At 37.0% G+C, this 22,583-nt stretch overlaps 1 protein-coding gene across 8 annotated transcripts in view; it reads left to right on the top strand.

Annotated features, from left to right (window-relative positions):
* Positions 1-22,583, top strand: part of SCN1A (sodium voltage-gated channel alpha subunit 1) — a 172,496-nt gene that overhangs the window by 134,904 nt on the left and 15,009 nt on the right. For 7 of the 8 annotated variants that reach the window (XM_047772791.1, XM_047772794.1, XM_047772795.1 and 4 more), the window contains 4 exons: positions 6,796-6,916; positions 9,124-9,278; positions 11,240-11,413; positions 16,066-16,188. In XM_047772791.1, coding sequence (XP_047628747.1) covers positions 6,796-6,916; positions 9,124-9,278; positions 11,240-11,413; positions 16,066-16,188 — 573 coding nt within the window. The remainder of the gene's footprint in view (positions 1-6,795; positions 6,917-9,123; positions 9,279-11,239; positions 11,414-16,065; positions 16,189-22,583) is intronic. The other variant, XM_047772797.1, reaches the window with a different exon arrangement.

Raw genomic sequence — 22,583 nt, 5'->3', positions numbered from 1 at the left:
CCACATCAAAGAATGTATCGAAGCCCATGTTCCTACACTGACTACCTGAGTTAATGTTCTGCCTCAATCCCCCCTGCGAGTTGGAGACTCTAACTGTGGGGAAAAGGGGCGATGACTGCTCTGACTTCTTCCTGCTGAAAAGGGGCATCATTAGGGAAAGCAGTTAGGTCTCCACTCATGGGATGGTCAAGTGGGCTTTGATACATTGCTTTGGGTACCCCTTCTATCAACATTTTAAGGTTGATGGCTTTTAATCAGGGTGTAATGAAGCAAGAAATAAAGTTAATTATACAGGGTCTGAATAAAAAGATATGGTGAAGAAATATTTTCACCAGGAAGAGGAGGTCATCTGGTTCCACAGGGCAGCTCCAAAAGCTGGAGCTGGATAGGACTGCTCATGAATCTACTGTTGAAGATCTAGCAGGGAATTAGACACATTCTGTGAACAATCAAGAATACAACATTTAGATTTTATAATAGCACAGGTAACTTGTATGATTTTTCTGATTTCTTTGGCTGGTCATGAAACACTTGTATGCCTTGGTCAACATGTAATTGAAAGCTACCTTATGTCCTTGTGAGCAGTATGATTTATGGTACCACATTACTTTTAAAGTTAACTTACTCAAATATAGACAGTTTCCACCATGCACAAAATTCTCTTCTCAGTGTCCACTTCCCACACACCTTGTATCACTTTCTGTATCCATATTAGTCTGTCCCTTATTCTCCAACCAGAGCAATCAGCTGAAGACAGACTCTTTCTTTTGCCTTAATAAAATGCAGTTCCATCCCTCATTCCTTCTATATTAAAAGCATACACATTCTACTTTTCTAAAGCAAACATGGACTGTCCTTTATAATGTCTAAAAACACATGTTTTTCTTATGGAGACCATTCAGGGTGGCACCAATCATATTGATTAATTATTCTAAATACCTTTAGTTTCTCTTTAGTAACTGACATCTCAGTGTCTCATTTGACTTCTGTTAAACCTAGGTACGATAAAATATTATACCTAATGTTGACAGCTGTAACGACATGTGTGTATTAGATCAGCAAACTTCAATTCTAATATAAGATATTAATTTAATACTGACTATTTCCCAGTTTACTGGAACCTAAAATTAATTCTGGTCAGTTAGTTACCTTCCATATTTTGAGAATTTATATATGTAAAGCCTTAGTCAAGGAAATGCAGAATAAAGGCATCTTTCAAATCTGATACAGTAACCCATGCTACTGTTTCTGGAATTTGTGAAAGAAGAGTGTAGAGATTGGCACCACTGGCTGTAATGAGACCAGTGTCTCATTTATTAGATGAAGATCTTGTACTAGGAGCCAATCCCTGTTAAGTTTTTGCACTCCCAATATAGGAGTGTTACAAGGGCTGTTACATTCAATTAATAATCTGTTCTCTTATGCTTCCTATAATTGAGATAAGTCCCTGTCATGCCTTGGGTCTCAGAGGATACTGCTTTTGGCAAAGAAATAAATTCCAGTCTTTAAGACTTATTTCCACCAGTTGAGTATTCTTTTCTCTTCCTATGTTTCCTCCTATGGCCCAGACTTCTGGGTCAATGTATACATACTTCCCTCCAAGGCAGGCATAAACCTTGATTAGGCTCCATTGCCATGTGAATCGAGGCTTTAACCTCTTACAAAATATCTCTTTCTAAAAGAGGAGTTGGACTCTCTGGAGCAATCAGAAAGGCATGAGAGAAGAAAATGGATTCCCAGTCACAACTCAAAGGTTGTGTAAGAAATTTTGTAACCAGCTTGCCAGAAATATAATGTGGCAGATTCATGAGGGAGGGGCCCAGGTTTGGAGAGGAGGACTGAAAAGTGGCTCCCGTATTCAGGAGGAAGTCAATAGGCTGTCTTCCTACATAGAGTCACCCAGGGCTCCCGAGTGGTGATAAGGTCAGGAGCCATTATGGAAATGTCCTCTCAGCCTTGATCCTGGGCCTGAGGGGTCAACCCCAGAGACCTTCATCTTCAGGGGCAGTCCCTCTTCCAGTGATCTCCCCAACATATGGGGCATGGCCTAGGTGCTGTGGTCTGAGTCTTGGGGCATTCCCATTTAAAGGGTCCCTCTTCTCCACAGAGGAAACAGGCTCCGGGCATAGTTCTCTGCCCTAGTCCTCTCACCTTGGAAACTGCCAGGTTGACTCCCTGTAGTGCCATAACTAGAGCCTCAGCCTTTTCTCTGTCTCTCCTCTTGTTCTTCTTTTATTCTTCCTGGTCCGGATTATAACATACTTGAGTTGCTACTCTGAGGAGGTGCTCCAGGTCCTGATCAGGGCCAAAAGCCAATTTTTGGAGCTTTCTCCATATATCTGGCACCGATTGAGCTATGAATTTATCCTTAAGACTTATTCGGCCCTCCATTGTTTCTGGGTTCCCTGTTTTATGTTTTCTCAATGCCTTTCTGAGTCTTTTTAAGAAAGCTGATGGACTCTTGTTCCCCTAGTAAACCTCCGATAGTTTTTAACAGGCTTTACTCATGAGGCTTTTAATCCCTCAACTATTCAAGTAATAAAATGATTTCTATGCCAATTGTTGTTATCTCCCTCATCGGCAGACCAATTGGGATTGCTCATAGGAACTGCCTCACACCCTGTGGGGAATCTTGATCATTCCTCTTCTAATCTGCCTCTGGCATTTATAGCATCATTCCATTCATCTTCCCCAGCTTTGGGCAGTTTTGGAGACTTTATGTAATTTTCCACTTATAGTCAATGTCTGTTTCCGTAATAACATGACGTCCTTGAAGGCTAACTCAAAGGACTGCATGAGACCCTGAAAGACCTCAATATATCTGGGTCATCAGCAAATTTTCCCAAATCTGTTTTTATTTGCCTTAAGTCCTGAAGTGAAATAGGTGTATGGACCTGTATCTGGTCCCCATTCTCTGTTTGCTACTTCTTGTAAAGGGAGTAGAGAGAGATATAACTTTGGCACTGGCTTGGGGGGAGGAGGAGCCTTGAGCAGTATTGGAGAAGGCTGACTAACTTCTGGCTAATTGGAGAATGGTATTATAAGCTAGTGAGCCTTCAGATGGCTGTCGCTCTCCATCTGACAGATTATATAATGGCCAAGCTTTTGTTCAAAAGAAAATTAAATGTTTCCTTTTTCAGAATCTCAGGGTCAAACTTTTTCCAGTTCTTCAAGGCACATGTCAGAGGGGTTGCTATTGAGTCATGCACCAGGCTTGAGGGTGTGGCTCCCATCCGAAAAAGACAAAAAAAAACAGCATCCAGCGCCTATTGTCCTTCTTGGCTATGTGAGGGCGTCCCCTCTCTCATATGGAGCAGCTAGATACTAGTGGTCAAATGTCCCATCCGACCTCAGGCTGACTGGAATTAACCACTCTTTACCAGCGTAGCCTCTCTTCCCGTCATTCCTACCCATTATCTGTCTCTGGAAGGAGGTGAAGAAAACCCAGGCGTACAGGCCCTGCCCTGGATTTTCGAATCCTAAGATGCTCACTCTGACATGCCCTGTATTAACATTAGGAAAGTTTCTAAACCACAGTTAACAGGTAAATTGGATGAACCAGCCATCAATTACTCCGACCAGGGTGAAAGTAAACAGCAAAAAGCAAAACTGACTATGCCGAGGCTCTGAGGCTAAACACTTGGCCTAAGTTGGATGAATACTAGCTATTAACTCCTTTTCCCCCACAGAGCAGGTAACAACTCAGGATGGTCTTATCATCTAGAGGTCTGTTTCCTTTGCCCCCACAGCTCTATTTGAGGTAATGGCAAAGGAAATGATGAAAGATCAAGTTAGTTTTATACCATAATCTTCAGAAAATCCCTTTTTGAAATCTTTGATCACACAGTCTACAACCACAGATTTAGACTTGGGTGAACCCACGGTGTCTTTATGTGGATCTTTTCTATGGCCTGTTATTATGAGACCTTCTCTGGCCTTGTGGGTGGTATCCCCAATAGCTTTGCCTCCACCACTCTTGAAAGCAAGACAGATCCCACTCAGCTTGCTCTATGACTGGGAAGAGCACCTGCTTTGTCACAAGTATCTCTGATCCATCTAGGCCCCCAGTCTCAGGAAGGCACTCTCAGACAAGTTCTAATGTTTTGGGCAAAGGACAGGGGACCTTGTACCCAATCCTCCCTATACCCTGAACTGAGCCAGGGATGACAGGCTTGTCTCCTTGACTCAGATCCTGGGTCTCCATGAACTGACAAAATGGGCAGTCCCATGGCTGGTCTAGAGTCTGGGATGGGAGTTCCTGGAGGCCCAGGGGCAAAGTCCAGTTAGATTATCTCCTCAGAGGAATTTATGGCCCAAGATGGCGGACGCACAGGGGTCTCTGGCTCGTGGGCTTCTGGGTTAGGTCCCACCCCATGTGGCCACCCTGTGCCGGTGTCGCAGATGAAACAAGGGAGGGTGCCCCCTTCTTAGAAGGTGGCCATTCAGATGTCCGCCTGACCGCCCCCCTCTCGGGAGTTTAGGTCCCTCTTAGCAATTGGCTGGTTCGTATAAGCCCCGAAGGTGGATTGGACTTGCAGGGAGGGACGAGAACCCTCAGAGTCCGCTATAGCCATAAGCCATATGAGGTCACCTCGGAACTGCAGGTTAGGACCCACTCGGACTCCGTAGCCACTAAGACCATGGAGCCACAAACTCGAACCTGAAGCGCAAGCGAATCAGGCCGCTCATTCACTCTCACACACACACACTCAGAGGTTATCACAATGCCTCCCACTACCTGGGAATCCCTAACTAGTAGCTCGATCAAGCACAACTTTCAATCGGCTACACCTGACAGTTGCTCCACCCAAGCCAGAGGTTCCTCTGCTTCCAATCTGGAGCACTAGGACTGCTGCTCTGGTCAGGCACAGCTTCCCACCAGGAGAATCTCCCTCAGGGGGTGATCAGTCCCCTCTTCTGCCCACTGGGGCAGGACCTGACTGGGGTTGGCCCCAGGGCCTTACCTTTTCCGGATGCCTTTCTGGTGAGTTGGTCCGTCTCTCCACTGAGTCTGGTCAGGGTTCGGTCACCCGGGAGTCAGGAATGCCGCTTACGAAGGAGAACCCGGAATACCGTCGGGTGGCGCGCCGCCTCGTTCGGTTTGAGGCTCCCCAGCTCCCGGGCGGCCTTACCTCTGTTCCGGTGGCTCAAGGGGCCAGAATGGTTGGAATCTCGCTGGGGCCTCCAGAAATGTTATGACAGATACCCAGCAGCCCTGCGCTGCAGCGTATGCAGCGTATCAGCTCTGGCGACAGCCCCGTGGCTGTAGCGTACCAGCTCCGGCAGCTTTGTGGCTGCAGGGGATCAGCTCTTTTACCCGGCGAGAAACCAAGTGAGCACTCGGAGAGTTGGAGAACTCAGTTTTATTACGCCAGCGGGCTCAGAGGAGATCGCTCTCCAGAGTCTGAGCCCGGAAGAAGGGTTTCACGAGGCTTTTATGGGCTACGTCTTCCTGGTCCAAGCTTAACTACTTGGACTGGAGTGATGTCAGGCAAGGTAGTAGATGCAAAAGCAGATGCATGGGGGAGGACTGGTTGGGGCAGTTGGCTAGACTTTGCTTAGTCATCATGGCTGGGGTCTCTCCTTTCTACATTTTATTGGGACATTTTCTCCTACAACACAACAGAGAAGGATATTTAGAGAGCCAATCAGAAGGTATAAAATAAAATTAATTTTATATTATTTTAAGTGCACATTTTTTTACTTAGTACTCAGAGGTGCTAATTGGAAAACTCTGGCTAAGCAATAATGATATTCAGTAATGGATACTAAGTTTGATATAGAAGCAGATCATTGGCAATATGCGTGAAGAACTGTGACAAGCAAAAACAGCATTTGTCCAAAAATTTTAAAGACTTTTCAAGTAGCACTTAAAGAAATTTCCCTGTGAGTTAAAATAATACTCTACCAAAGGCTTTTATTATTGCTTCTGCTTAAGTTACTATTATGACATTTGCTTTATAACAAGTGTGTAATTAATTTGGCAGAGCTACTATAAACAAAAATTAAATGTAACTCATGTCTATAGCTACCCAAAAGTTAGTTTGTTAAAGCTGATGAAATAATTTCCATGAAGATACTAAACATTTGTATCATGTAAAATTCTATTATTGGTTTATGGTATGAATGCATATCTCTATTTTTGTTTCTGTTTCACTTCAAGATTGAACTGTAGATTTTTGTGTTTCACTTCAAGATTGAATTGTAGATTATCTTGATCTGTTAGACTCATCTTAATATTTTTTCTATGGATTATTTTCACTTTTAAATTGATGAAAGAATTTTAAGCATAGGAATACACTATTACTTTTGTTCCAGAAACTGCGGTTACACAGAAGACAGAGCCTGGGCTTTGGTCTCAGAAATAATTCTCTCAAACCTTGGCTTTCTCACTTACCCACTATATATTAGACAAGTTACTTAAGCTGTCTAAACCTTAATTTTATCATTTGTAAAATTTTAACAGTTATACTGACTCCCTCTCGTTTATCCCTCCTTCTGGGGCTTCTGTAGTTTATAGGGCAGTGGTTTCCTTAGCATTTATTTTTGATGGCCATTTGTGATTTCATAACATAGTAATCGGATGTCATACTTACACTGCAAATTATGGTAAAGTTACCATGGATGATTTCCTTATTTCCTCTTCTTTCTCAATTGCTCTTTTGCTTCAAACTTATGATCTCTTCATTCAAGAAGAATCCAAAAATCAGTTCATAGTAAAATCCTTTCTTGCTAGGTTCTTTATTAGTTACCAAAATTAAAGTGATTTATTTTTTATATCCGTCTCATGCTCAGAAACTTAATGAAAGCAGTAGCTCATCTGAGGGCAGCACTGTAGACATTGGAGCACCTGCAGAAGAACAGCCAGTAGTGGAACCTGAGGAAACCCTTGAACCTGAAGCCTGTTTCACTGAAGGTAAAGAAAATGACCTTCATGTTAAGCTTCCATTTATAGAGTTCAAATTCCATTTGATTACCCCAAATGGACCACTCAGAAAAGATTAGAACTCTGTACTCAATCTCTTTCAATTACCTCTATTATGCTAACATATTTAAAATATCTTACTGTGTTTTGTTTATATCTCCCCATTTTGTGTAAGGGATTATGAACATGGAGAAAATATATTTTAATGTAATCAAAACTAATGACTAGTTTACAAATTTTCAAATAAAATGGTGAGTTCACCATAAGTTGGCAGTTTAAACACTAGTCAAAATTCTCATACACAAAATTTGCTTTAAAAATAATTTTCTCCAGGGAGTTCCCATCGTGGTGCAGTGGTTAACGAATCCGACTAGGAACCATGAGGTTGCAGGTTTGATCCCTGGCCTTGCTCAGTGGGTTAAGGATCCAGTGTTGCCATGAGCTGTGGTGTAGGCCGCAGACGAGGCTCGAATCCCACGTTGCTGTGGCTGTGGTGTAGGCTGGTGTCTACAGCTCTGATTAGACCCCTAGCTGGGGAACCTCCATATGCCACAGGTGCGGCCCTAGAAAAGGCAAAAAGACAATAATAATAATAATAATAATAATAATAATAATAATAATAATTTTCTTGGAGTTCCCGTCGTGGCACAGCAGAAACGAATCCGACTAGGAACCATGACATTGCAGGTTCGATCCCTGGCCTTGCTCAGTGGGTTAAGGATCCGGCGTTGCTCTGAGCTGTGATGTAGGTCACAGAAGTGTCTCGGATCTGGCATTGCTGTGGCTGTGGCGTAGGCTGGCAGCAACAGCTTCAATTAGACCCCTAGCCTGGGAACCTCCATATGCCACAGGGGTGCAGCCCTAAAAGAACAAAAAGACAAATAAATAAAAAATAAAAAAATAATTTTCTCACTGCCAAAATGAGTTGCAAATGCTCAAATGTATTTTTTAAAAATCATTATTTCCAATTCTTGTCAGGTGGAGCAGGAAATAAGCACTGTCTGATACCTGATCCTGGCCCAGTATCTAGTTGAGCCTGGTAGAGTGTGGACAATAAGTCCAAGACCTTGTTTTCTCTGTGCTTAGTATTTCCCATGGTCTGATTTTCTTAGGAATTTGAGTTTTGAGGATATGAATATATTTGCATAATTTGTTTTTTCTTCCTCATAGGCCTGGTGTATATTTTCTCCCTCTTTTCCTGTACAAGTTTTGCACATCACTCAAAATCCTCAAGTCTACCTTCCCCAGACTGTGATGGAAAAGAACTTCTTATCTGAACACTATAAACAAATATATTCATTTAATTTACCTGATAACTAATCAGATACTATCTTATGAAGGTTCTATTCCTCTTTTGAACTGCTACATGTAATTTTACTGGCTTTCTTCTTCCCTTCCTCTCTCCCTCCCTTCCTTCTCTTTCCTTTCCTTTCTGCCTTTTCTTCCAGCATACCTGATTTTTTTTTTTTTTTTTTGCCTTGGGACAGGTTTCCTGTGTTTATGTCTTTTCTTGAAAAGCAAAATATAAGGTTTGGGGGCAAGTCCACATATTGCATTTTTTTTTCCTTTTTCCTTTTTTTTTTTTTCCTTTTCCTTTTTTTGTATCCTCTATGGTGATTACAAAGGTAATAACAGATATCTATCAATTAATTCTTATGTTAGAGTGAGTGAAAGCAGTGTAGCAAGGCAATGCCAAATCAAAGCGGGGCCATGCAAATCACATTTTAGTGGTCTAAATTAACCTTGAAAATTCTATAAGTTCTTCTAGGAGCATCACAAGAGAGCTTACACAGTAATAAATTTAACTTTGTTGAGAGAGAACTTTGTTATTACTCTACATCCTCTTTAAAAAGGAAGTTTTCTGTTTATTATTCATTTTCCTTTTGAAGTCCTTTTCTAGAGTGTTTCAACAAAGTACAGTAGGATGATATACCTGCTTTACCTGTATTTTTACTTTACAGTGTTCTTTCTTGGATAATAGCAATTAAGGCAGAAAAAACAGACATTAGCCAGGGAATTGTTTAAAGAGACTGTGAATAATTTTCAGAAATGCACAGGTCTAATGGATGAGCTCTTACCACCTCAGGCTTAGACTTATCCTAGCAGTAGAGATGGCAGTAGTAATGAGAAGATGAACCCAGGACACACCAAAGCAACAGAAATATTTATCTACTTCTGTTTGAAAAATTTCCTTGCAGGCTGTGTACAAAGATTCAAGTGTTGTCAAATCAGTGTGGAAGAAGGGAGAGGAAAACAATGGTGGAACCTGAGAAGAACGTGTTTCCGAATAGTTGAACATAACTGGTTTGAGACCTTCATTGTTTTCATGATCCTCCTTAGTAGTGGTGCTCTGGTAAGTGAATAGTAAGCATAGTGCTGCAATAATAAGTTTTAGAGTCATCTAATACTGATGACTTATTAATCCTTCCTGTTGCATTGTTCTACTATTCATTGCATTATTTTTCCTGAGCCCTTATTCTACATTCATTTCCATTTCCATGGCATCGCCATCACCTCTGTTTGATAACCTCCGAACTGTTACCTCTATTTAAGACTCCTTCCTTAAATATGCATACACTGCTATATCTATTCATCCATCCATCTGTCCACCTGCCCATCCGTATACTCACCACTCATCCTTCTACCTATCTCCACTGCATTTTTAATTATTTCACTCCATATCTGACGGTCTATGGACTATGTGTAACTAGGTAATTCTATATTTACTCTTATTGTATATATACACATTTATAATAAGCTATTTATCAATTTTTACTTATTATTAACTCAAAAATGTGTCCCTCCTGCTTGTTCATTATAATCAAAAAATACAAATATTCAGTTATTCATATTTTAACAAGAAAATTAGCATGGCAGCTATAGTGTAGTTAATGAAAGTCTTGTGATTGGGAATATACAACTTCTAAGTTCTGATGAATTCTGTTTAGAACAGTATTATTTCTTTCTGGACAGTTGATTAGTTCTTAGGGACCATTTGTCTGCCCCTTTTGAATTGTATCCACTATTCTTAATGCTACTGAGAAAAGAGTGAATATTGGTAATAATACGTATTAGGCATTGTGCCCAAGTGATCATTTAAGAATTGGTTTCTTTTTATATAGAGGTATTCACTTCATCAGAATCAATTTGTATTTATATGAAAATCATTACAGGAATTCCCATTGTGGCTCAGCAGGTTACGAACTCAAAATAGTGTCTATGAAGATGCAGGTTTGCTCCCTGGCCTCATTCAGTGGGTTAAGGACCCAACATTGCTTCAAGCTGCAGTGTAGGTCACAGATGTGGCTCAGATCCAACATTGCTGTGGCTGTGACATAGGCCAGCAGCTGCCTCTCTGATTTTGACTCCTAGCCTGGGAAATTCCATATGCCTCAGGTGCAGCCATAAAAAGAAAAAAAGAAAAAATCATTTACAAACATATAAAGTATAGCATATAGATAGCATTTTAGGAAAACACTGACACGAAGAGACTTCTTAAGCCCTTAGATAGAGGTAGATGGATAGATAGGGTTGAGTATAAATGTAATAAATTCATTGAGCAATAAAAAAAATAAAATAGAAAAAAAATAAAAAAGAAAGATGATAGTTATTTCTTCAACCTCCTTTCTGTGGCAAAAAAAGCCTCCAGGAAAAAGCAAAAGAAATGAAACAGGCGTTCCAGTCATGGCTCAGCAGAAACGAATCTGACTAGTAACACAAGTTTGATCCCTGGCCTCGCTCAGTGGGTTAAGGATCCGGCATTGCCATGAGTTGTGGTGTAGTTCACAGACGCGGTTTGGATCTGGTGTTGCTGTGGCTTGGCTTAGGCCAGTGGCTACAGCTCTGATTCAATTCCTAGCCTGGGAACCTCCATATGCCACGAATGTGGCCCTAAAAAGACAAAAAGAAAAAGAAAAAAGAAAGGAAACAAAACAAATAAATAACTTCAAGCTGCATAGCAGCATTAGGATGTGACATCAAAGAACTATTTCCTGAACAAGTCAAATTAATTGATTAGAGCTATGTTTTTACTTCTTCCAGTTATATCAGTGGAGAATATAACTTTTCTCCTGATTCATTAAAAGATCTTTGAGAGAAAGGAAAAAACGGCAATAGCTACTGTTCCTCTGCCCTCCTATTCCAATGAAATGTAATACATATATATACATACATATACATATATATATACATATGTATGTATATATATATATACACATTCAGGAAAAAATATATATGTGATCAAGAAAAATAGCTTAAATAGTTGTAATAATAGAATAGTTTCGGAAAGCTAAAGTATGCAACTTCTTTTTATAGGCATTTGAGGATATATATATTGATCAGAGGAAGACAATCAAGACAATGTTGGAATATGCTGACAAGGTTTTCACATACATTTTCATTCTGGAAATGCTTCTAAAATGGGTGGCATATGGCTATCAAACATATTTCACCAATGCCTGGTGTTGGCTGGACTTCTTAATTGTTGATGTAAGTACCCTCCTTATCTTAGTCTCCTCTTCAAGGTAGTCTGTCTTATCTATATTCTCATTCTAAAATAGTGAATCTTTGACCACTATGTTATGTTGACAAGGTATGCTACTCAGTAGACACGGAAGTATTCACTGAATGATAGTTTAGTTTATGTAAGAAATAAGCTAATTTAGTACTGATTTAGCATTGGAGGAATGGGATTTATGATGGTTATCTAGGATAAAAAGCTGGAGAAAAACATATCAGAAGTGTTGTAGGGAGAGTGGTGGAATAGGGTATATTGCTTAAATTCCTTGTATTGTGAATTAGACAGACTCAGGTTTGAATCCCAGCTCCACCACTGATTGGTTGTGTGCCACTGAGTAAGTTAGTTGGCTCTTGATGCTGTAAAATGATAATATTAGTACATACAGGGTTGAAGGCACTCAATGAAAAGTGATGATAGTGGAAGCTACTGTCAACTTTTTGAAAAATTCTTTTTGACCTCAAAAATTTTAAAGGATGTGTTTAAAGAGTAGGCTATATAAATTATAGCTCCATTATAGGAAGTAAGATATAGAGGGTGTAGTGAAAAACTACATCGTGCAGTGACAGGAGCTTCCCTAGAATGTAACTAGATTTGCGGCAAGCCCATAATGTACCAACAGAACCTTCACAGAGTTTGTTTACCCAACAATTAATACTTCATTTACCCAAAACAAGTGGCTGCTTTTGAGATTTGTTAAAGGCAGCATCATGATTTATAAGTTTGGCATAATTTCAGCTTTAGAAAAGTGTATTCAAATTATCACAAACTTCATAGGCATTAGTTTTATTCCCCAAAGATAATCCAGCAGAACCATGCATATTTCTTATGGAAAGTATTTCTAGAGCTAAGAATCATGCGTATATTGTATCTTCTTAATTCTGAACAAAAGCAAACCCAGAACTATTTGAAAAGCTTAACAATGTTACCATGAAATGAGTGACTTGTAAAATCCTCACAAGACTGATAAAGGGTTAATATCCAGCATATATAAACAGCTCATACAACTCAATATCAAAAAACCAAACAACCCAATTAAAAAATGAGCAAACTTTTTCCCAAGAGGAAATGCAGGTGGCCAATAGGCAAATACAAAAATGCTAATAACTAGGGGAGTGCAAATCAAAACCACAGTGAGATATTACCTCACACCTGTCAGAATGGCTATGATAAAGAATACAGGAGTTCCTGTGGTGGTGCAGTGGAAACGAATCTGACTAGGAACCATGAGGTTTCAGGTTTGATCCCTGGCCTCGCTCAGTGGGTTAAGGATCTGGCATTGCTGTGAGCTGTGGTGTAGGTCACAGACATGGCTCAGATCTGGTGTTGTGGCTGTGGAGCAGGCTGGCAGCTGTAGCTCTGATTAGACCCCTAGCCTGGGAACCTCCATATGCTGCAGGTATGGCCCTAAAAATACAAAAGACAGAAAAAAAAAACATAAAAAAAAAGAATACAAATAAGAGTTCCCACTGTGGCACAGTGGGTTAAGAATCTGACTGCAGCATCTCTGGTCCCTTTGGAGGTGCAGGTTCAATCCCTGGCCTGGTGGAGTGGGTAGGTCACAGCTGCAGCTTGGATTCAATCTCTGACTTGGGAACTTCCAAATGCTATGGGTGCCTCCATTTAAAAAAAAAAGAATACAAATAACAAATGTTGGCAAAGATGTAGAGAAAATGGAACACTTGTACACTGTTGATGGGTATATAAATTGGTGCAGCCACTTTTTTAAGGGAGTTTCCTTAAAAAAACTAAATATAGAACTATCATATCATCCAGCAATTCCACCCCAGGAGATATATATATATATATATATATGAAGAAAATGAAAATGACTAATTCAAAAAGGTGTATGCACCCCAATGTTCATAGCAGTGTTATTTACACAAGATATGGAAACAACCTAAGTGTCCATCAAGAGATGAATGGGGTACAACCACTATGGAGAACAGTATGGAGGTACCTTAGAAAACTACACATAGAACTACCATATGACACAGCAATCCCATTCTTGGGCATATATCCAGATAAAACTTTCCTTGAAAAAGACACCTGCACCTGCATGTTCATTGCAGCACTATTCATAATAGCCAAGACATGGAAACAACCTAAATGTCCATCGACAGATGACTGGATTAGGAAGATGTGCTATATATACACAATGGAATACTTCTCAGCCGTAAAAAAGAACGAAATAATGCCACTTGCAGCAACATGGATGGAATTAGAGATTCTCATACTGAGTGAAGTAAGTCAGAAAGAGAAAGACAAATACCATTTGATACCACACATCTGGAATCTAATATGTGGCACAAATGAACCTTTCCACAGAAAAGAAAATAATGGACTTGGAGAATAGACTTGTGGTTGCCCAGGGGAGGGGGAGGGAGTAGGATGGATTGGGAGCTTGGGGTTAATAGACTCGGACTACTGCCTTTGGAATGGATTAGCAATGAGATCCTGCTGTGTAGCACTGGGAACTATGTCTAGTCACTTACGATGGAGTCTGAAGATGTGAGGAAAAAGAATGTATACAGGTATGTGTAACTGGGTCACCATGCTGTACAGTAGAAAATTGACAGAACACTGTAAACCAGCTATAATGGAAAAAAAAATCATTATATAAAAAAAAGAGATGAATGGAAAAAGAAGTTACGAGATATGTAGATTATATATATGTGTGTGTGTGTGTATATATATATATATATATATATACATATATATATAACATGTATATACAATAGAATACTACTCTACCATAAAAAAGAATGGAATTTTGCCATATGCAACAACACAGAATGACCTGAAGGGTATTATGCTTAGTGAAGTAAGTGAAACAGGAAAAAGCAAATACAGTATGTTATTTCATATGTGGAATCTAAAAAATAGAGCAAATTAGTGAATACAATAAAATGAAATAGACTCACAGATATAGAGAACAAACTAGTGGTTATGAGTGGGGAGAGGGAATGAAGAAGGGACAAGACAAGGGTAGAAGATTAAAAGGTACAAACGGCTATGTATAAAATAAATAAGCTACCAGGATATATTATACATCACAGGGAACATAGCTAGTATTTTATAATAACCTTAAATAACTTTATAATAACTTTAAATGGATATATTATACATTACAGGGGATATAGCTAGTATTTTATAAATAACTTTAAATATTTAAATCCATAAAAATTTTGAACCACTGTGTCATACATGTGAAACTAATATAATATTATAAATAAATTATACCTCAATTTAAAAAAAAAGAAAGAAACCTCAAAAGAATAATTGCCTCATATATCACAAGGAGAAAAATTTCTGATATGCCATGGGTGTGGCCCTAAAAAAGAAAAAAAATTTCTGATATTGAGATTTCAAGTATTAGAAGTTATATTTCAACTCCTCATAATTTTTCACACTAGGTTTTAAATCTAAACATAATATAGCTCTTTTGAAAATTCCTGAGCTTTGCTTTTCTCTGTTATGCTTAAATATATGTCTGAACTTTTTAGTGGAAGAATGATGATTTTATTTACTATTCCAAGTAGATTTTTAATAACTATTCCTGAAATATTTTAGGAAATAATGCTATGAAGAATTTTGTAGTTTTGCAATAATAATACTTTTATTTTTCAAGGTCTAATTTTAATTATTTCCTAAGAATCAGTGTGGTGCTCTAAAGAAAGACAAAGGAATTACAGCACATCTCAAGTAATGTAAAAAACATATGAAATATAAGCCAACTTAATACATTTAAACATAGAAAATATTGTAAAAATAGTATCCACTGTGTTTGAAACTATCAAATACTAGCTATTCTCAAACCAAAGAAATTCTGACTTTGTCTGGATATTGGTTTTTTGATTTTTATTTAGAGAATTAGATACCAAAAATTTTTATTTCTTAGTTATTGCATATTTCATGCAAGTAAAGTTTATTTATCTATTTAGTAAATATTTTTGAGTGGCCATTTTGGGCATGTACCATGTCAGAAGCTCTAAATTAGTATAAAAATTTGAGGAAGTTTCATGAAGGAATTATTTTTGTGTTATGTTATTTACATAGGAATGAACTTTAGACAGTGAAAACACAATTAGCAAGACAACAAAAAATCACCTTCAAAAAGCCAACCTCAAAATTCATGTGATTTTAGCACATTAGCACATTAATTTCTGAGAGTATCAATTATAATTAGTTGAAAATACCAACACAGGATAGAGATTTCTTGCTTTTTCTGATACAATAGCAATTTTTATATTTTATTACTAGCCATTGGCAAAGCCTTAAGATAGCAACAACTTAATAAAATAAAGGATAATCAGTGACATTTTCTTATCCCTGGATTTCTTCCTTTTTAAAATCAATTTTTATCTCGCTTTTCTAATTGAGCAATTAATAAATCACGTGACATTTAATGTTTTATTCAATTAGCTTTTAATTAATATCATGAAAGCTACTTTCATTGCATTAAACTAAAAATATTTCTTAAAATTTGCTGAAAACATGTAATCATTTGTCTTCTGAGTAGTTATAAACAAAATTTGTAATTGTTGTATTATATAGTAACTACAAATTATAGGACAGTGATTCTAATTATTTATTTGCTTTATTTCTTTTTGTGTACATGCAGGTTTCATTGGTCAGTTTAACTGCAAATGCCTTGGGTTATTCAGAACTTGGTGCCATCAAATCTCTCAGGACACTAAGAGCTCTGAGACCTCTAAGAGCCTTATCACGATTTGAAGGGATGAGGGTAAGGAAATTGAAAGAACTGAAAGTATTATATATAGCCAAAATTAAATTAAATCAAATTTTTAAAAAGGAAAACTCTTGCATGCAAAAGGAATGGCAAATCCTTGCAAAATTGCTACTTTATCCTTTTATCTGTTGCATATTTACTTTTAGGTGATATGCAAGAGAATTTAGGCCTCCCTTGAAATGATGTAATATCATTTATCTGCTGTGCTCATGAAAATGACTTTATTTCCTAATCTATTTTGGGAGTTTCCTTACAAACCTGTACACAAAAAAGCAGATGCACTATTAAAGTATTATATGTAATGTTGATGATAATTTTCAACTGAAGTGAATTCTGCATCATGTGCTTCTCATTTGTGATGGTCTAAACCGTACTTAGTGTTTTATTCAAAATAATATGGATCGTATATGTGCCTAAATATATGCATAAAGGAAAAAATTAAATTGTCAAAATTTTGTCTGTATAATGCCAAAGTTTGCATTATTTGAATGTATTCCAGGGTAGATACTAAATATGAACTGAATTTTAAGCCATTTTAAAAAGTGATGTTAATATAGCCTCAATTTGTAACTGTATTAATCTTCTTAATTTAAATAAAGAGTAGTACTAACTTTAAGATTATATATAAATCTACACAATCTTTCATGAAGATGAAGTTAAACTTTTATAATATAATAAACAGAAAATATAATTTTGACTCATTACCATAGATGATTCATAAATTAAACATAACAAATATTATTGATCAAAATCACACAATATTTTATATTACTCCTTTTAAGGAAATATTAAGCCATTCTCTGTGATTCATAATAGGTTAAAAATTTTGCCATCTTTGACTTATTATTTTACATGCCTTTTAAAAAATATGAGCTATTAATATATAAGATGCATAACACAAAAAATTTCCTTTTTAAATTAAATTTTATTTTACCAAAATAAAGTTGCTGAACTAAGTGTGATTCCAACAGAAAAAAAAAATTACTCTTTTGCTGCTTAAGGTTTAGTTATATTTATAGAAACTAACCTATATTATAGATTTTCATTTTCATTTTCTAGGTTTTCGATAGACTTCTTCATTCTAAATGTCACTTTTAAGAACATAAGACTTTCTTATGAAGCCTGAAGACTTCTGCAATTTCCCTAACATGTATAAAAAATGATTCCTCACTAGAAACAATTTAACACAATATAATACAACCTTATTTTATCCCTCAAAGAGACCCTTACATTTTTACTAAAATGTTGTTGGAAATTCTCTTCAAGATATGTGAAAATTAAGTTTGTTTTCCAATGAAACTGCTACTTTTATTTTAGAATGGCAGTTTGGGTTTTGTAGAAAAATATAATTTTTATATATTCTCCTTGAAAACATGTCTCCTAAATCAAAATAATACATTTGAAAAGTTTTCTGAAATCTGAACACTAAGCATTTGAAGCTGTTATAATTATTTATAATTAAAATATAAAATATTTATAATTATAATATTGTTTCAAATTTGACCTTTTGGAAGTTTCTTAAATCTGTGAGTCAAATGGCCAGATATTTTTGTATTTAACATTTTATTTCCATACCAATACTGGTCCTGTGGGCCAGCATTATTATTAAAGTTATTAAATTAACTTTATCCCATAATTTTGATCAATAATGGTTTTTATATTATAAGGATAGTTTAATTCTGAAACTTGGAGTTTTAAAAACATAAAATCCTTAACATGCTGATAGAAGATGAACTAATCACTTAAATTATCAGATTTATGAATATGGTTCTTTCCTCATACTGACAGCATATATACAACCCTAAAGTGGCTGATTATCTCAACATGTATTTGGCATTGTAGGGACAAAATAACCTGATTATTAATTCAGTTTTTGTTTGTTTCTGGTGTTTGGAATTTTTGACTTTGTAAAAAACATAATCATGGATAATACCGAGGATGGAAATAATAACGATGATTATAATTGGGAAGTGAGTTTTGAATATATTTAGAAACTCTCATTTTATTCTTTTCCCTAGCAGCATAAAATCACAATAGCTATGTCAAAGCATAAATCAGGCTCATTTTATTTTTGTTGTTTTGTCACTTTTTCAAAGCATGTGCTTTAATGCCACAGTACCAAATAAAGCATGCTGTGTAACGCTTGATTAGAAGTTAGAAAGTAAGAAATAAATTATCATCACTTTGCACTTTATGTTTTGCATGTTTTATGCACATTTCTGGCTGACAGCTTTTAAACATTTATTGTATTTCAAATTTCCAGTCCAAATTTTTCAACTTGTTAAAACTGAACTGAGTGAATTGATGTCGTGAATAACTTGAGTAAAATAAATTCTGTGTGTTGAATTTCCTAACCTAGGAAATCTTAAATACCTTCTTTTTCAAAAGAACTCAAGTCTTGATTGATAGGGAAACAGACAGAGAGCATATACAAAAAGTAACACCAAATGTTCTGTCATATCAGATTTCTAACTAATAACAAACTATATATTTCTATTTTATATAGGATAATCTTGCTCCAACTTGGATGGGGTGGAGCGCTGGTTCCGCCCCTCAGCCCTTTATTATGGGTACTGTATTACCCCTTTTGCTTCCTTTCATCCTTTCACTGTGACTTTGTGTAGTGGGATGAGGGAGGGGTTGGGAGGGGCACTATTGCACCACAGTAGGGAAAATACAGTATTTACATTCTAATCCCCAATTTTCAATTGTCTTAAATTTTCTTTTGAGAAAACTACCTTTTGTGAATTTACCCTTTATGGATGGATTCAAACCCCAACTGCTGATATCTTTATTAAGTTTCACTGACTATGACTTAGTTGTGTGTCTACTGAGTTATCCATTTATGGGGAGATGATCTGATTGGTGAGGGTGGGGGACCCTGCTGTAGAATGGTTGTGTGAAATTTTTAACTTGTCAAGTTGGTGATGCTGTTTGAGGCATTTTAAAGAACACTTGCTATTTTCTACATTGGTTTGGGCCCTAAAAATTGACATTGAAATACCAGCAGTGGCTTCCTAGCCTTGTTGATATGTGGGAGCAGATGCTAGGGTACAATATTCCAGGTATTGATTGTGTTATCATTCTCATTTTTTACTAAGTTTATAGGGGTTATTTTCAAAATGTAAAAAAGCAAAAATATATTTAGAGTTGAGTAAGAACATGTGATTTGTGTTTTAAATGGAAAAAAGTAAACATGAAAGGATCCACTTATTTGAATTACATGGTCTGGAACACCCACCTAGAAATAAAACATCTCATCAAGTGTATTATGACAGAATTTAATGCATAAACTCACTTCGGAGAATTCATCACTTTCAGTTAGCCTCTTAGTATCTTAGAAGATATCAGAGTGAAAACATAAATCAAAATGAATTTATATTTTGTCAATTTTTAAAGTTTAGGAATAATGTAAAAGGAGAAGAGTTTTTATTTTTAAGGGAGAGAAAAAGTTGGAATTTTTGTTTGGATAATTGACGTATCACATTTTTCAAAAATTAATTACCTTAATTACATTCCACAACACAAATAGAGATAATAGATTTAAAAATTGTTACTCTTCTTCATATTCTAAAATGTGTAATTTCTAATTTGCCTACTTTCAATTTTTATTCACGTGATTTTTCAGTATTTCACTTAGAGAAGCATTAGAATCCGTGAGTAGTATTGATTTGAAGTTCAAAGATAACTCATTCAGACAAGAGGATATTTCTGCATGTTATCAAAATTCCCAACACTAATTGCCTATTTCATTGACAATCCCTTATTTCATGTTGATTTAATTAAAAAGCAGAAAATGAACTAGAGACAGAAAGAGTTTCTATAAGAATAGGTTGTGCAAGAATACAGAAATTCTATTTGATGATGTTTTGCAAAACGTGTGTGAGAAAAAGCAGCCTCCAGGGTTAGTTCTTTAAGAACCTCCAGGGTTCGTTCCTTTCTTGGATATCTCCTATTATGCATCCTGAAACCGCAATCTCCTCTTTCTGATTTATTTAGTCCAGTTCTGCCTAGTGCCTTCACCACCTGGGAACCAATTACTGCAGTTCCCTAGGGCCTGCAAGGAGTTAATACACCTCCTCTGTGCTGAACCAAGGAAGGGCTTGGGCCTCTTGGGAAAGGACAGGTATCCCTCTCACCCTTCATTGCTGAATTTAATGAAAATTTAAATATAAGTGGCCCTTTGAATAGCAAATTGTTTTGTCTTCATATAAATCTTTTCTCTGTGCGAAATATATGCCAATCGTATCTTGAAAGTCACTCTTTTGTATCTTGAATACTATTAATGGTAGAGTATATCCAACCCCCAGTTTCATAGGAAGCCCCTCAGACTTATTAGCTAACCCCAAGTTTTTCATTGTATCCAGCTCTTTATTTTCATCCCATATCTACAAATAACATTTTAAAATTATATTTTGATCAATAAATGCTGAGCTAATCTTTACCTCATTCATTCACTCAATCATCATTTTTATAGTCCTATATTCAGAGCACCCTGCTATATTACTGTATTCAAGCCTTGGAGAATTCTCACATAGGGTTTTTTTTTCATTTAAACTAAAAAAAAGAAAAAGCCTACTATCTGTCAAGATATAAGAATGCAATGAACTCCAATCCAAAGCAATATGGGTACCAGATAAGTGGGAGCAACTCTTAAAAGAGGATGAGTGAGGTCGAGCGGAAGGCACACTAGATGCCACTTCAAGTCTATGTTCTGAACTTAACCTAGCTTAGCCTCCTTTTTCTCATTTGCCAAATGAGAATGCAATGGTAAATGATTTCTGTAATCCTGTCCACTGCTGGAATTCTGATTCTTGAATTTAAGAGTAAACATTCTTCTGTGTTTTGGAGGCTAAATCGAGGGTGAAGTGAGGCTCCAAGACAGAAGTGTTGTTTGAACCACAACTTGTGAAAAGAAAGGGTACTTCAGAAAGAGAGGAAATGGACAAGGAATTTCAAAAGAAATGTCATCTCAATTCTCTGGTAATGTTAGTAGCGCATGGTAATTATACTAGTTGGACCGGCATGAAGAGCAGGTAGCTAGGGAAGTTAAAACTTTAATGTAGATTGAAGAGTGACTTGAACATCAAGGTAAGGAAAATATCTGATAATCAGTGAGAAGACATTAAATAATTTTAAATGAGACTTGGGAAAGATTAATTCATCATACACGAATTAAAGGAAGGGAAAAATTAGAAGACTCTGGGAGTTCCTGTTGTGACTCAGTGGTAACGAACCCGACGAGTATCCATGAGAATACAGGTTCGATCCCTGGCCCCGCTCAGTGGATTAAGGATCTAGCATTGCCATGAGCTGTGGTGTAGATTGCAGACATGGCTCGGATCTGGTATTGCTGTGGCTGTGACATAGGCCGGCAGCTGCATCTCTGATTCGACCCCTAGCCTGGGAACTTCAGTGTACCTTGAGTGTGCCCCTAAAAACAAAAACAAAGAAACACTCTGAAAATATTACAGGTATGTACCAACAGATATCAGAAGTAGGAATGATGACTGTGAAAATGGAGAAGTGATAGAGGTGAGGAAGGTTTTGAAGAAAGAAGTGTGAGACCTACAGGTTGGTGTGGAAAGAATTCAGGAAATAGATATAGGTAACCAGTGTTCTGCTCATACACTAAATTGGATGTTGTAGATAAAGATGTGCATTTTAACATGTACTTTGTGTATACACAGTAAAATCAGCTTTTAAATCTGGAAGGTAGACAAAATATTTGGAAAGGAGGGGAAAAAATGATAACTTGATTTCAGCTGTCAAATCTTGAATCCAAAAGAAATCTGAGTGTATTCAAACATTTACAGTGAAGTATAAAATACAGACTTATTTAATTGTATTAATGCAGATAGCCAAATGAGATAAAGGTGAGATGCCACATATCAGCTTGCTAGGCTCCATAGCCCACATCATCTGGATCTGCCTAGATAATTCAGCTGACTTAATTTTTTCATTCTCATTCCCTTCTTTACCATGAGTGGTTTTATCATTTCCTTTGGCCCACTTATCACACCGTTGTAACTCTAGAAGGCCTAGCGTTCTTTACAGACATTCAGCACAGCTCAGAAGCATAAGGCATTGCCTCATCTCTTCTTTTTTTCGACAGTCAAAAAATTTGTTTTAAAAATACGCTGATATCAAACAGCAGCTAGAAGATAGTTTGATGCCTTTTGTTTATTTTGGATCAGGTTGACAAGAATAATAGAGGAACATAGGAAGAATTAAACGTAGCTATTGATGTTCAGTTCTGGGACATCATCTGCCTCTTTGGAACAACTTGAGGCCTGTCTTTCTCTTAGCTACTCCTGTGCAGCTCCAATGGGAACTAGAGAGGTGGATGCAAGGACAGTCATCCCTACAGTGCTGCTAAATACACAAAC

Source organism: Phacochoerus africanus, chromosome 3 (assembly GCF_016906955.1).
Source record: "Phacochoerus africanus isolate WHEZ1 chromosome 3, ROS_Pafr_v1, whole genome shotgun sequence".
In the NCBI taxonomy this organism is placed as follows: domain Eukaryota; kingdom Metazoa; phylum Chordata; class Mammalia; order Artiodactyla; family Suidae; genus Phacochoerus; species Phacochoerus africanus.
This window is presented reverse-complemented; position numbering and strand designations above follow the sequence as displayed.